The sequence below is a fragment of the Mytilinidion resinicola genome (assembly GCF_010093595.1).
Source record: "Mytilinidion resinicola strain CBS 304.34 unplaced genomic scaffold BDZ99scaffold_10, whole genome shotgun sequence".
Taxonomy (NCBI): Eukaryota; Fungi; Ascomycota; class Dothideomycetes; order Mytilinidiales; family Mytilinidiaceae; genus Mytilinidion; species Mytilinidion resinicola.
In genome coordinates, this window is record NW_022985446.1 from 1,210,015 (window position 1) to 1,223,038 (window position 13,024).

General features: G+C 46.5%; 2 protein-coding genes across 2 annotated transcripts; one reads left to right on the forward strand and one right to left on the reverse strand.

Moving 5' to 3' along the window:
* Positions 1-501: 501 nt before the first annotated feature.
* BDZ99DRAFT_33922 (uncharacterized protein) lies at positions 502-2,211 on the forward strand. Its single transcript, XM_033714344.1, has one exon. The coding sequence runs from the start codon at positions 624-626 to the stop codon at positions 2,040-2,042; it is 1,419 nt and encodes a 472-aa protein (XP_033576636.1). The 5' UTR covers positions 502-623; the 3' UTR covers positions 2,043-2,211.
* A 4,090-nt stretch (positions 2,212-6,301) lies between these two features.
* BDZ99DRAFT_521006 (uncharacterized protein) lies at positions 6,302-7,971 on the reverse strand (the record flags this gene model as incomplete). The annotated part of the gene is made up of 5 exons (XM_033725583.1): positions 6,302-6,843; positions 6,902-7,030; positions 7,083-7,443; positions 7,560-7,697; positions 7,753-7,971. 5 exons carry the CDS (start codon positions 7,969-7,971, stop codon positions 6,302-6,304), a joined length of 1,389 nt encoding a protein of 462 aa, XP_033576637.1.
* Between the last annotated feature and the right edge of the window lie 5,053 nt (positions 7,972-13,024).

Here is a 13,024-nt window from a genome sequence, read left to right on the forward strand (position 1 = left end):
TGGAAGACGCGCTGCGCCTGGACTCCATTTCGCGTTTTCCGATTAGATAACGACGCACGGACACTTTCCTGCTTCACGTGCCTTGGTGCTTCATCCCATCAAGCTTCGTCCATCTCTTCTTCAATCATGTCAGCAAATACCAGGAACGCCAGGGAGACAGCTGTATTATTGAATGAGCATGCCACGGCCAGCTTTACATCGAATGATCTCGTGAATGGATTCTCGGCATGTCGATCTTTGGCTGGACCCGTCTGCCCTACTACGGGACTACCAACAGATGATCGCAACATCCTTTCTAAAGCCAAAAACCTCTATCTGTGGGATATCTGCTGGCAATTTGGAATCTATAAAAGCCATTTCGGCCTCAATGTGGGGCTGAGCGTATGGCTTTGGTTTGGTGTCTCAGCTCACTCGCATGACTCGGTGGCTGAGATGATTCCCTATCACCCTAATTCGGAAAGTTCAAAGCTTCATCATCAACGAAGTAAGCTCCTAATAGCTTCGGCGCAATATAACCCCATTGCATTGACTACAGATAATTACTTTGTCCATCCCCTCCCTTTCCGTTACATTTACTTTACTTCAACCTTTTTTTCATCTCATCGAAGCAGCCCGATCTCGCAATGACTTCCTACACTTCGCCCATTGCACCTACAAGCCCTCCATATGCTTTATCCCAGGACCCGGTTTCACCATTACTTCAGTCGTGTACAGTAGAGCCAGCAATCGCTGCAGTCAGATCAAAAATCGCCGCCTCTGCATCCCTCAACTCTTCTCTTCTCAATTTGCTCATGTTGACCATGGATGCACCAGCTGCCCTCGGCCACATGAGCACCCATATCACTATTCTCCGGACCGAGCTTTCTGCCCACAGTGTAGCCCTCGAGGCACTGCAGAAAAAGGCTCTACAGACACTGAGGCGGCACGAGTTATTCCGGGACTCGATAGTCCGCCGTTTGACCTACCGCATCACAGCTATGACCGCGAAGTTCCGGGAAAAGTCGCATGTAGCGGAGAAAGAGTACACAGAAACAGTGAAAGAGCTTTCAAGAGCCGAGACAAGGCTAAAGTTGCTAGCGGCCAAGCTGCAAGAGGCGGAACAGGAGCGAAAGAAGCTAGAACAGCAAGCGGCGGAGCATAGAGAAGCACACAGAAAGATAGATGAGCTTTACGAGTCTGTTTTCGCTGGTCCCACGCCTGGATTTGCAGAGGAGGATAAGAGGGAGAGCGCATATGACGTGGCGCTGCAAAATCTTGAAAGAACGAAGAAAGACTTGCTGGCAGCACGGAAGGCAGTCAGGTCACTGGTTCAGACGGGCAATGCTTTTAAGAGAGCAGGCAATTTTCTTGTGCATGCGGTGAATGCGGTCGATGCGAGCTTCTTCCTTGCACTTAGTGGAGCTGAGGAGGAGATCAAGACTCACGAGCGTTACCGCACGATGGCCTTGTCCTTAGTAGAACATACAAAGGACAGCCTGCGTCCAATGGACCGGAAGGCCGAAGAGGTGGCGAAGAGGCTATCGGACACGATCAGAAAGGGTGTCGTGAATCTGGAAGACATCTCATCAAAGCAACTCTTTCTTGATTCCGTCGCTGAGGCGGGAAAAGACTTGAATGAGGCAGCGGTCTTGCTTGATCAACTGAAGGCATTGGTGAAGGAAAAAGAAAGAACAGCAGCTCAAAATCTCGGACAAACTGCAAGGGCACTTGAAGACGCAAGGCAAGCCTTGCAGGAGGTTCGGCAAGAAGCATTCGAGAAGGTAGTCGGTTTCGGCGCAGCCCCGCCCGCATATCACGAGTGTTGTGATCGCTCAAGTCAGTTTGAAGAAGCTGCGGATGATGGAAGTGTTCTTAGCGATACTTTTGTTGATCAGGAGTTCGTTGATGCTCCCTCCTCGGATGCGCATAGCCCTCAGACGCCCTCGGAGACCACACCCTATTATTCTCCAAGTTTTCTCCATTCAAACGCATTCTCTCCTAGCCCTGACGTAGTCAGTGCCTTGGACCCGTGGGCACCAAGTCGAAAACTTGCTCGTGGATGAGTATTATGTCGAAGCGCGTTTCTAAACAAATAGCTGGGCTTGTCATGCAGATTTCTAAGGATCCGTTAATTTTATTCGTATCATGCTCCACGATTCGATACTGCCGCTATCTAAGTAACTAGCGAGGTAGCAGGTTCAAAGAAAGGAAGGCTTACAATCCATTTGAATCATAATAATATTGGGCAGCGATACCTGCACACCCCCTACTTCGGTAAAAGCACACCCCCCATACTCTTGGCGTTTCACCGCCTTCCTATTGGCTCGGACTACGGCTCCGGAGCCTCCAATTCGCTCGTTTAATCTACTCACTAATTCCAAATGCTCCCTCAAATGCGGCCATGCACAATCACAACCTTATCCTTATCCTCTACATCCACAATACACTCACCATGGTCCTCCAGCCGCCACGGCTGGTGTACTACCCTGCAGCGGTGAGGAGCTCCTACGTTAGCTTGCGGCATATGATGAGGATATTGAGGCGGAAATTGATCGAGATATTAAGCAGGCGCAGGCGGTGATGTAAGGGGGCTAGGCTCGATGCAAAGGAGCCGTAATAAGGTGAGGTTTTGACAGGTTTGGCATGCTTGTAGGCACGTAGGCACTTCTAGAATAGAACTTCTATTCTATACTTAGACTTAGACTTATACTTAGACTATGTGAGCTCGTAGTGAGGCTATACAAATCGGCGAGGCTACACGAATCGGCGAGGCTACACAAATCGGAAAGGATTCGTATAGCCGTACGTGAGCTTGTACGTGAGCTTGTACGTAAGGCTACACGAATCGGCGAGGCTACACAAATCGGAAAGGCAACACGTGCGGATGCACGTGATAATAGAGCTCCGGACGAAGCTCCGAGCCGTTCCAGCCAATCAAAAGATCAGACGAGAGGGGGTTGTGGTTTTACCCGAAGTAGGGGGTGTGGTTTTACCAAAAGGGGGTGTGCAGGTACCGCTGCCCATAATATTTGTCTAGCTGGGCTACTACTTGCTGCTACCCCGGTCCGCTTCTTAAGTTAAGCTGCGCTATCTAATTAGTTCGCTCTTTATAGCTGGGGAGGGATATTGGCACACCCCCTAATCACTCCGCGCACACCCCCTAAATCACTCCACGCACACCCCCCCTCTCGTCTGATCTTCTGATTGGCTGGAGCGGCTCGGAGCTTCGTCCGGAGCTCTATTCTCATGTGCATTTGCACGTGTAGCCTTTCTTATTCACTTAGCCGTACGTGAGCTCGTACGTAAGGCTATACAAATCGGCATGGCTATACAGCCTCTCTATTTTACAGTGCATTCTTTCCGATTCGTGTCGCCTTACGTATGAGCTCACGTACGGCTGTATATACGGCTGCACGAATTGGAAAGAATGCGCCGTAGAACAGAGAGGCTGTATAGCTATGCCGATTCGTATAGCCTTATGTATAGCCTCACGTACGAGCTCACGTACAAGCTTATATACGAGCTCACATACGAGCTTACATATGAGCTCACGTACGAGCTCACGTACGGCCTCGCGTATAGCATCACGTGCAGAGAGATGTAAAGGTGAATGCCCGGAGGAAGCTCCGGGCTCTCCGAGCCAATCAGAAGGTGGTGAAGCGCCAAGATGGGGGGGTGTACGCGGAGTTATTATATATTTAAATACTTAAATATAAATTTTTATAGTTTCATATTAAGTAGTGGTGGAGTTATAAGTGTGCAAAACTAGCAGCTTTGGCGGTAATTTTGGGTGGCTCGACCGGGGGGCTAAGATGTTATATCTTACTAAGATCTAATAAAATTAGTGCTAGATATTATATATTAACCAATTTTTAACAGGTATATATTTACTTATTTAGATTAAGAAAGAGAAATTTTTCCTAATATAGATTTATACTTATTGCTTATTTAAAATATCTAAAGCCAAGAGAAGTATTAGAGAATATTAAAAGAGTAGGAAATAATAAGTATATTAACCTTTATAAAGAGCTACTTAGTCTTCTAATCCCTATCTATTAGTATATCTATCTAGGTTTCTTGATTCCTATTTTCTAAGTACTATAACTTTTATAGAAGGAAGCTAATATAGGTTGAAGTACTACGATTCCTTAATTAATAGGTAGAAAGTAAGTAAAATTAATTTTATAGAGAAAACTATTACTACTAGTCTAGTAGTCTAGAATAGATCCCTAAAGATATATTTTTTATAAATCTAGATAACTATGGTAAGTTAGTAGATAGATAGATAGATAGATATAAATAGATAGAATATAGATTCTATAAAGGTGTCTACTTCTCTATAAAATTGCAGAAGGCACTCTACTTCTCTTTTTCCTAACTCTATCCTGTTTTTTCTATCTATTTTCTTTTTAGCAGACGTGTTTAAGAGCTTTAAAACTATTAGCAAAGTTCTTAACACTAGGCCTCCGCTAGGAGACTAAGAAGAAAAGGTTCTAGACCTTTTGGCATACCTAGAGATGAGATTAAAAATAAGAATGCTTAGGGCCATTAGTGTTTATTAGAACAAGAATAAGCGATATATTTCTTTGTTCTATTATCTATGTATATACATAGATACAAATATATTTATAGATCCTTTGTTCCTTTGTACTAACAAAGAACTCTTTATTACAACAAAGACTACGTTCTAATAAAGAACGATTGAGGTATATTAAGACCGCTGCCTCGCTCCGTAAAACTCAATTATCTTAACCAGTTTATATACTAATCAGTAATACAACACTTACTTAAACCTTCACTATTTCACCACGTGCCTTATATACCTTTACAGTGTTTAGAGGCATAGCTCTCTATATCACCAAACGTTAACAGTAAATTTAGGTTCTATTCCCGCAAGCTTACTAAATAGTGGCAGACAACGGCTATTTACTAGGCTAGGTAATAAAGTTTGTTGGATACAGGAATTCTAAGGCTCTTGTTGGCCACTATCTAGATAATATAAGTAATGTGGACGGCGCAGCAGCTTAAGAAGGAGCGGAGAGTGAGAAGGTTCGTCTTTCTTCTTTTTGCCGACCATTGTCTCTTTCGTATACATCTTTGGTGGTGATGATGAAGACTGATTGGCTGACACATAGGATGTAACATTCTGGTCCATCCAAATCTGAGCTGCTGTACAGAGCAACGCATGTCGCCTCGGAGGTATCTTGAATGTAGGCTCGTATCAGACCATGTCCTCCACAACCACCGCCTTCTCTCCCTTTTTCAGCATCTCATCATAGGGATCAATTGGTCCCCTTCCTTTTCCTCTTCCTGGCCCCTACATCGACTTGGAAGACCTAGGGTATAACTGCCACGTTCATGAAGATTCGGGCACCTCCTGTAATACGACAATGCATCCTGGTAAACACCCAAAAGCACACATAGAGGGCCGTACTGAATGTCGCAGTAGCGGGTGCGCATCCTAGCTCTTCGCACTTGTATGGGGATGGAAAGGATCTATGCATTTATACCAGAACCATGCAAGGTATGGCGATTGGCATCATTTCATGGACCGACCGTCTAATACAATTTAAGAAAAAAACGAAAACGAAATTTATTTTTTAGGGCTGCAGAAGTGCACTACATGAGACTTGAGAAACCAAGGCAGGAATCTTGCATTTTTCTCCCATTTTAACCAAATAGAGACGAATCAGCAGCCAGCAAAAAGAAAGAAGAGTCCGGTATCGGGCAATGAGCAGGTATAGTGCCTCGACGGTAATGTGAAGTTGAGGTGATTGTGAATCCCACTGGAACTGGAAAGGATAGATGGGGAAATAGACAACAACGGCGATGAAGAGGATTGACAAGAGGAAGTAGGAAAATGCCTCCCTAAATGTTAGTAGGCAGGGTTGAATGGGATCTGAACATCGTCCTCTGCAATATTGATAAGCTGCTCCTCTGCGGTAAACGCCATTTTGAATTTGGTAACGTTGAGCAATTCCGAGATGAAGGACGGAGGATATCAGGCTCGTTTTTCGCTCTCGTGGTTTCCATTTCTGGCGTGTCGACATCGCGTGATTCAGACAGTGCAAGTTGACGGGAGGGGTGGGCTTTGAGTTCGTCGTCTCTTATCGAGGGTGTCGGTTTGCAGTAATTGTGGTAGGAAACGATACGGTGTGAGAGAAGAATGAGCGTGGTGGCCATTTAAGTAGATAGAAATTCGCGATCAGAGCGTTGGCGAAATAGTCTAAATATAGATAGATGAACGAATCAGACCCTGAATAACTATTAACCACTTCTCTCGTTCTGTTTAATTTCCCCTAAGAAATCAAGAGCGCCATTCCTAGTTTCCGTTGTACTTCCCTTGCTCAACTGCTTTCTTCACGATATCTGTACATTCCGTTTTGAAGAACGTCATGCGTTTTTGGAAGTCTTCCGTGATAATACGATCCATCGCTCGCCTTTCCCCACTCGTCTTGAAAGCCTTCGCAATAGATGTCATTTCTTCCTTTTTGATTGAGTAGCCTGTCTCTCTATGCTTCCAGAACAGCCTCTCATAGATTAGAACAGTACCCGCCAATAGTTTCAAAAACATCTTCACTATCAGAGGATATAGTATCGTTCCGGTGATATCGAAGCACTTCAAGAATCCAAATCCAATGCGGCCAAAAATGTCAACGTCCAGCGTAGCTGAAAGCATCAAATCTCGCATGGCGATAGTCCTTATGAAGGTTGCTGTGCCAGTTATACCCCAATAGTCATCGATGACTCCAAGGATACTGAGAAAGGCGTTATAAACCCCGGCTGCACCTACAAATGGAATTATGGGAAGATTTCCAGTTGTTTGAACTTGCCAGAAAGATTGCATGGCATGGTCACAAGAGTCTAACGATAACGTCAATGTTGAAAGTCAGAAGAATGCTTTATCATTTTATGCACTTACACTTCCTTTTAAGTCCGACATCTTGTTGTGCTTTAGCCAAGCGCGTGCGATCCTCTTCTCTACTTAAGTGCTCGATGGTAAGTTCGGCCAAAAGATTGACACCAGTAGAATCATCGACCTCCAACTTTTCTTCTAGAAGTCAGCCAGAAAATCTTTTTATTCTCCATTCAAGTGGTATTACCTGATTTAGGTGCATACTCTGCCTCGGGAATTCCAACTCTGGTGAAAAAGACGTCCTCGGATAAAGAATAGTCGTACTGAAAGTTGCCCTTCCTACCTTGACCACTGAATTCAGCACGTACTAAAGGCAGCCATCTGTCGTGGAACTCTGCGATAGCGGCGTCGTTGGCAAGGGCGATGACTCCATGGCCGTGCTTGGTTTTGATCTCTATTGACCTCTCAAGGCGTTTGAAATGTCTTTCGACCATTTTGTCAAATCTGGTGAAGACAATCCGCACGGGATGCCGCCAGCCCTCGCTTCTTGTAGAAACTGCTTGTCGATGGGATGAATTAGCCTCGCATCCGCACAGCTGATGCAGTACCTGGAGCATATTGGTTAGTTGATGAATATACTTCAAATGGTGGGCATGTACTAGATGCAATGAAGCCTTTTATGTTCATCTGTGGTATCTCTGTGTTCTTTGATGAAGTTCCAAACTGTGTCAATGGCCACATTCTCGCCTGACATGAAACCTCCGGTATCGTGGAGAACAAATTTGTCGTTATCCTCGAAACGCCATTCTCGTTGAATCTGATCGATTGGGGTGCCCATCTCCAGGCTGTCGCTAGCTCCGATCTGTATAGTTTCAAAGACTGCTCTTCAAGGAGCGATTCTATCGAGCGAAACCTACTTTAGCAGGCGGGACCCCGAACACTGCGGCAACTAGTGTGGATTTCCCAACACCTGTTTTGCCTGCAACTAGGATTCGAAAGGGAGCATTTTGCGTGGCAACTTCCAACCCTCCTGTGCCTGGTGCAGGGATAATTCCTGTGTCCCATTCGCGTTCGAGGGAGTCATCTGGAGGATTAAAATTCAAACTGGAAGGGTTTTCTGTCAATGGCTGAGCCATGATGATACCTTTTCAGTATCTTGAAAATAGTGAGTTTGGAGTGGCCTTGGAGACGCTTTAATAGAACAGATCGGCGATTCGATCAGGCCGAGCTGAAACTGCAGGCTGAGCTGACTGCTTAAAAAGAAAAACGTCAACATGCAGACACGGCACCGTAGAATATTCTAGGCGAAGCACGCGAGGGGTGGTTAAGGCGTCCAGGCAGATGTCCATGAAAAAGCGGCCGAAGTTATCAGAAGAAAGTCGTGCATGCATCAAAAGAAGCCTACTTCAGAGTTTCTGGGATGGGGTTGTATGTTGCCATTCGCGTGCTTTGCCTTCTGTGGCGGCCAAATGCACGCGCGGGTTCCCCGAATCTGGACGTTACATTTGGAACAGCGATAACAAGTTCCTGCTGCCTCGAGGCAGCAGTCTGGCCCCCAAAGCCGTAGGTTTGCCGATTGATCTGAAGTCCGTTACAACTTTTGAAATGCACCCGATAACTGCAAGGCTGAGCTGCGGGTCAGGGGTCTGGACTCCGCTATTTCTCCTCTTTTATCCCCTCGAGTTCCCTTCACGGGTTGATGTTTAACTGGTCTTAAGTGGAAGCATCTTTGTACCTTATTTGCTAGGACTTTTGACATAGTACAAGCCCAATCCCTTTGGCCCTTGAATCTAGAACAAAAGGTTCTGATAGATGGCTCAAGCCGTCATCTCGATCTCGATTAAACCATCAAAGGCATGGCACGAGAGATTACCCCGCTTACGTCTAAGCCACGGCCTCCTTGCTGTGTTGTCTGCGATTGAATCTACTATGCTCGCACAAGTGCGAGCAGTAGGCCAGTCCGGTCACCGGTTGGCTTTCTTAGCATGTTGTTGCAAGCCCACGCATTACCTTCTAAACAAGAGCACGTTATAGTGATTTGCATCTGTAGTTTAAAGGCCCGAAATACATCCAATGATGAAGGAGGGTCAATTACCTCAGTTTCTGAGATAAGTCTTCTCGGCGTTCATCGTCAATATCAGGATTAATAGGGATGAGTCTATTTATCAGGTACCTGCATTTCAGCGGCATCCAAGCGGACAGATACACAGCGTTATAATTGCGGGATGTGGAGCCTAAGTATCGTAAGTCTACCTAAAGCGGTTACTGCTGTGCTTCTAAGAGATCAGATACAAAGGGCGAGACTCGCTAGATAATCAAATCTTTTAGCGGGTAAGCGAGCTAGGAACACCAAAATCACCCCAAACTGACACCTTTCCACGCGTGCATCGCAATACCACAAAGGTGTATAAAAAATCTAAATTGCTAGGTGTTCTTGCAGAGACGTCTTTGTAAAGTCTTAAGCTTTCAGACATTTTATTATCGTCGTGTGGTTGCTGCGCAATGATAACGTGGATTTTGGTGGCCGTTTGATTGTCCAGAGAGCCTCACCCTTTGTACGGTGGATTGGAATGTGGATTAAATGGAGGTTAATACAAGAACATTGGTTGTACTCCTCTAAAAGAGCATTAGACTTTGAAGAAGCTTAACCAGTTACTCTAAGCCAGCATTTAGAATCCCCGACTTGACGATCCAATTCAAGAGCCTTATTAGACAACCCACACACTCCGCCGAGGAAGCCATCGGCAACCTGACTCTCATACTCAACAACGTTGTTACGCTAACGTTTCCTGCTGAATATTTTCGACCCGTCGTCTTCCGGGAGGTTCTTTGTCTGGGCCAAATGTCCGGAGCATGGAATGTGCTTATTGGTGTTTTACGCGCCCTGTATCGATGATCGCCCGGGGAGCTTTTCTGTTAGACTTCGGGTTTTCCTTTGTGGATGCCATATGGACGGTGTTCAGAGTATTTCGTGAAGGCGGGTGAGAAAGCTGAAGTCGAGACTGGGGATGGACGTTGGCCGTCCAAAAAAGAGTGGGTCCGATCCGTGCCATCTCGTCTGTCTCTCAATTCTCAAATATTTCTTCAATTCCTCTACGTAAGCTGAGATCAACGATATCTAATTCTACATAAGAACGACTCGGATGATAACTAGTCTCCTAGAAAACGTCCTCTGTGTCTTCACAGAAGGCCCGAGACACAACGAACAAAAGCCAGTAATCAGCTACAAAGGTATGCAAACTGCCTACTCTCTTTCTTTCAACAGCCTGCCTAGGAAAAAACACCACACACCCAAGAAACGCACCCATTAGAATCCTACCATAATAGACACAAATACCAGTCGGATTCTACTCTTCTTAAGCTACGGAGCAGAACTATCACTTAAATAAAAGTCTCCGGACGCGTTTAAGCGTTATCTAGCTAGGCTACTACTTGCTGCTACCCCGGTCCGCTTCTTAAGTTGACCTGCGCTATCTAATTAGTTTACTCTTTATAGCTAGATTATATATCCTTTTTTACTAACTATAGTAACGTCCGTCCCTGGGTTACGGAAAACCCACCGTGCCGGAAAATATAAGGGGTACATTGACTTCAAACAGCTTAGACTCTGTGCACACATTGAGATTTCCCACAATTCTATATAAATAGTGTACTGTAGCCACTCCTGAACGTTCAGAACACCTCCTACCTAAAAATTACGTTCGCGTTGTTGCCTTCGCGCCTAATTTGCGGAGAGCCTTCTTTCATGGCGTAACTGAATTTCGTCGCCACAGCACCACTATCGAGCTCCCATTACTCCTGATGCTCATAAAAGGGCCTTATCCGAGCCTTAAAACCTCGCTACTATGCTGAGAAGTTATTATCAGCCTTGTGGCTGCTGTCGCACGCAAATTCATGCAAGGTTGCCACCCTGGTCGGTACTTCCGGTCGGAAGCAATTACCAATCCAGCTAGGACAAAACGACCCCGCATGTCTGACATAAGTATTGTGGTGTAAGTTAACGTAGTTCACTAGCTAGTGGTTGCCCCTAGCTAGTGGTTGCCCCCACCAAATTCTCACAGCCAAAAACGCGAATTACACAACAACGAAAAATTGTATTGTATATAGCTATCTACTAGCTAGTTGCCTGCCGTCTAGGGCACGTACGTGCATTGTGTTCTAGTGAACTGCACATGCTGCACTTAGGTGGTGCTCGTTGCCGTGGCCCGGCCGCTGCCTCTGCTACCACCTCTGCTGCCACCTCCTGGGCAGTAGATGCACGAGAGGCCCCTTCTGCGGCTAATAGCACCCCTCCCCTAGCTATATACGTACGCTTCTGTACCTTCTTCCTTTTCTGGCGCTGATTTTCCGTCCGTAACCTCTCAACTTCGTTGGCAAGTAGGGTAACCTTTGACATCGCCATTTCGCACCCCTTAGCAAGCTGGCCAAGGGCTTGTTCTGTTGGACTTGGTGGGCTATGCGTTCGGCGCTTAAGATAGCGCTTTATCAAGGCTGCCTGCTGCTGTAGCTCAATGATATTGTGTGGCGTTTCGGCTGCCCAGGATGCATTTGATGGCGGGCGTTGGGGTGGTGGTGTCTGATATTCAGCGTGCAGCTGTGCTAGCACGCGATCAGGGCTGTATGGAACTAGGCCAGTAGCTGCAAATCCTGCCTGTATATTGTTCTGATGCAGTGCTGCCTGCCTGGCCTGCCTATACAGCGGCAGGAATTCGTGTTTATCGATGTGATTGACGCCGCCGGCCATCATCTGTTCAACGCCGCGTCCGTAGGCCTGCTTCAGCGCCGAGAAACAGCCTACATCTAGGGGCTGGAGTAGATGCAATGAATGCGCAGGCATACAGAGGACGACTATCTGATGATCCATGCAGAATTGATCAAATTCGGGGTTAACGTGGCTGCCGTGGCTATCTAGCACTAGCAGCCGATGCGTGCCAACAGTGCGATCCTTTGTATACTTGTGGAACACCTCTGCCAGCCAGGTGAGGCCTATTTCATTTGTTGTCCATCTATTCTCGCTGACGCCGATCGACCAATCGTGTGGAATACTGTTGTACTAAGCAGCTTGGTGCATTACAGCCTCAAAGATAACGAGCGGTGGAATCGCGAACCCCAATGCATTGATGCACTCGATGATTGTAACCCACTCTCGATTGCCTGGCTGTATGGTCCTAGGCCGGCCGGCCCTGTCGGTTCCAGTAACAACCCGTGCAGTTGCAATTACACCTATCTGGAAGCCGGTTTCATCAAAATTGTAGGTATCCTCATCTAGAATCCTATATTGGATCTTAATATCCTGGTAGTGTTTAAACCAGGCGCGAATTAGCACAGGATCCTCGCATTTTGCACGCTGATAGTCGTACTTCCAATTCCATTTGGATTGTAGGTCGTTGTGGCGCTTAAGAAAGGTTGACACCCAATTCTTGCCAATAGGTTTAGCGGGTCCACGCTGCGCAACTAATAACGCAGCCATCTGTCGTACAGTATTGATTCGTGGCGGCATACCGCGTTGATCCATTAATAGAATCCATTGCTTTAGGGCCTCTTCTTGTGCTGGAGTAAGAAGGCGATTTAATGCGTGGTGGCCGTGTTGTGGTTAAGTTCCAATAGCGCGTCGTCTTAGTGTTATTGCAGGCACATCGTATAGCTTTGCAGCAGCCCCAAGGTTCTTAACTTGGCCCGCCTTGTAGGCTTGAATAGCAAGAGCTATTCTGCCCTCTTGATAGACGCGTTCTTGTTGTTGTGGTGTAGCCATTGTGATAATAGTTGAGGAACGCGTTGCGCGTTGCGAGAATTTGGTGGGGGCAACCACTAGCTAGGGGCAACCACTAGCTAGGGGCAACCACTAACGTAATCCACAAGTTAGTGGCCCGCACAAGCTAGTGGCCCGCACAAGCTAGTGGCCCACCCAACCACGCTACCGAGGCCAAATATTCCGAATTACTCCACCACGAACAAATATATTTGATGCAGCTACATACTAGCTAGCTGCCTGCCGCCTAGGGCACGTACGTGCATTGTGTTCTGTTGATTCGCACATGCTGCACCTAGGTTTTGCTCGCTGTGGCCGCTCGGCCGGTGGCTCTGCTGCCTCCTCTGCTGCCCCTTCCTGTACAGGTTGTGCACGATCGGCTGCTTCTTCACCTGATAGAATACCCTTTCTAGCTATATACGTGCGCTTCCTTGCCTTCT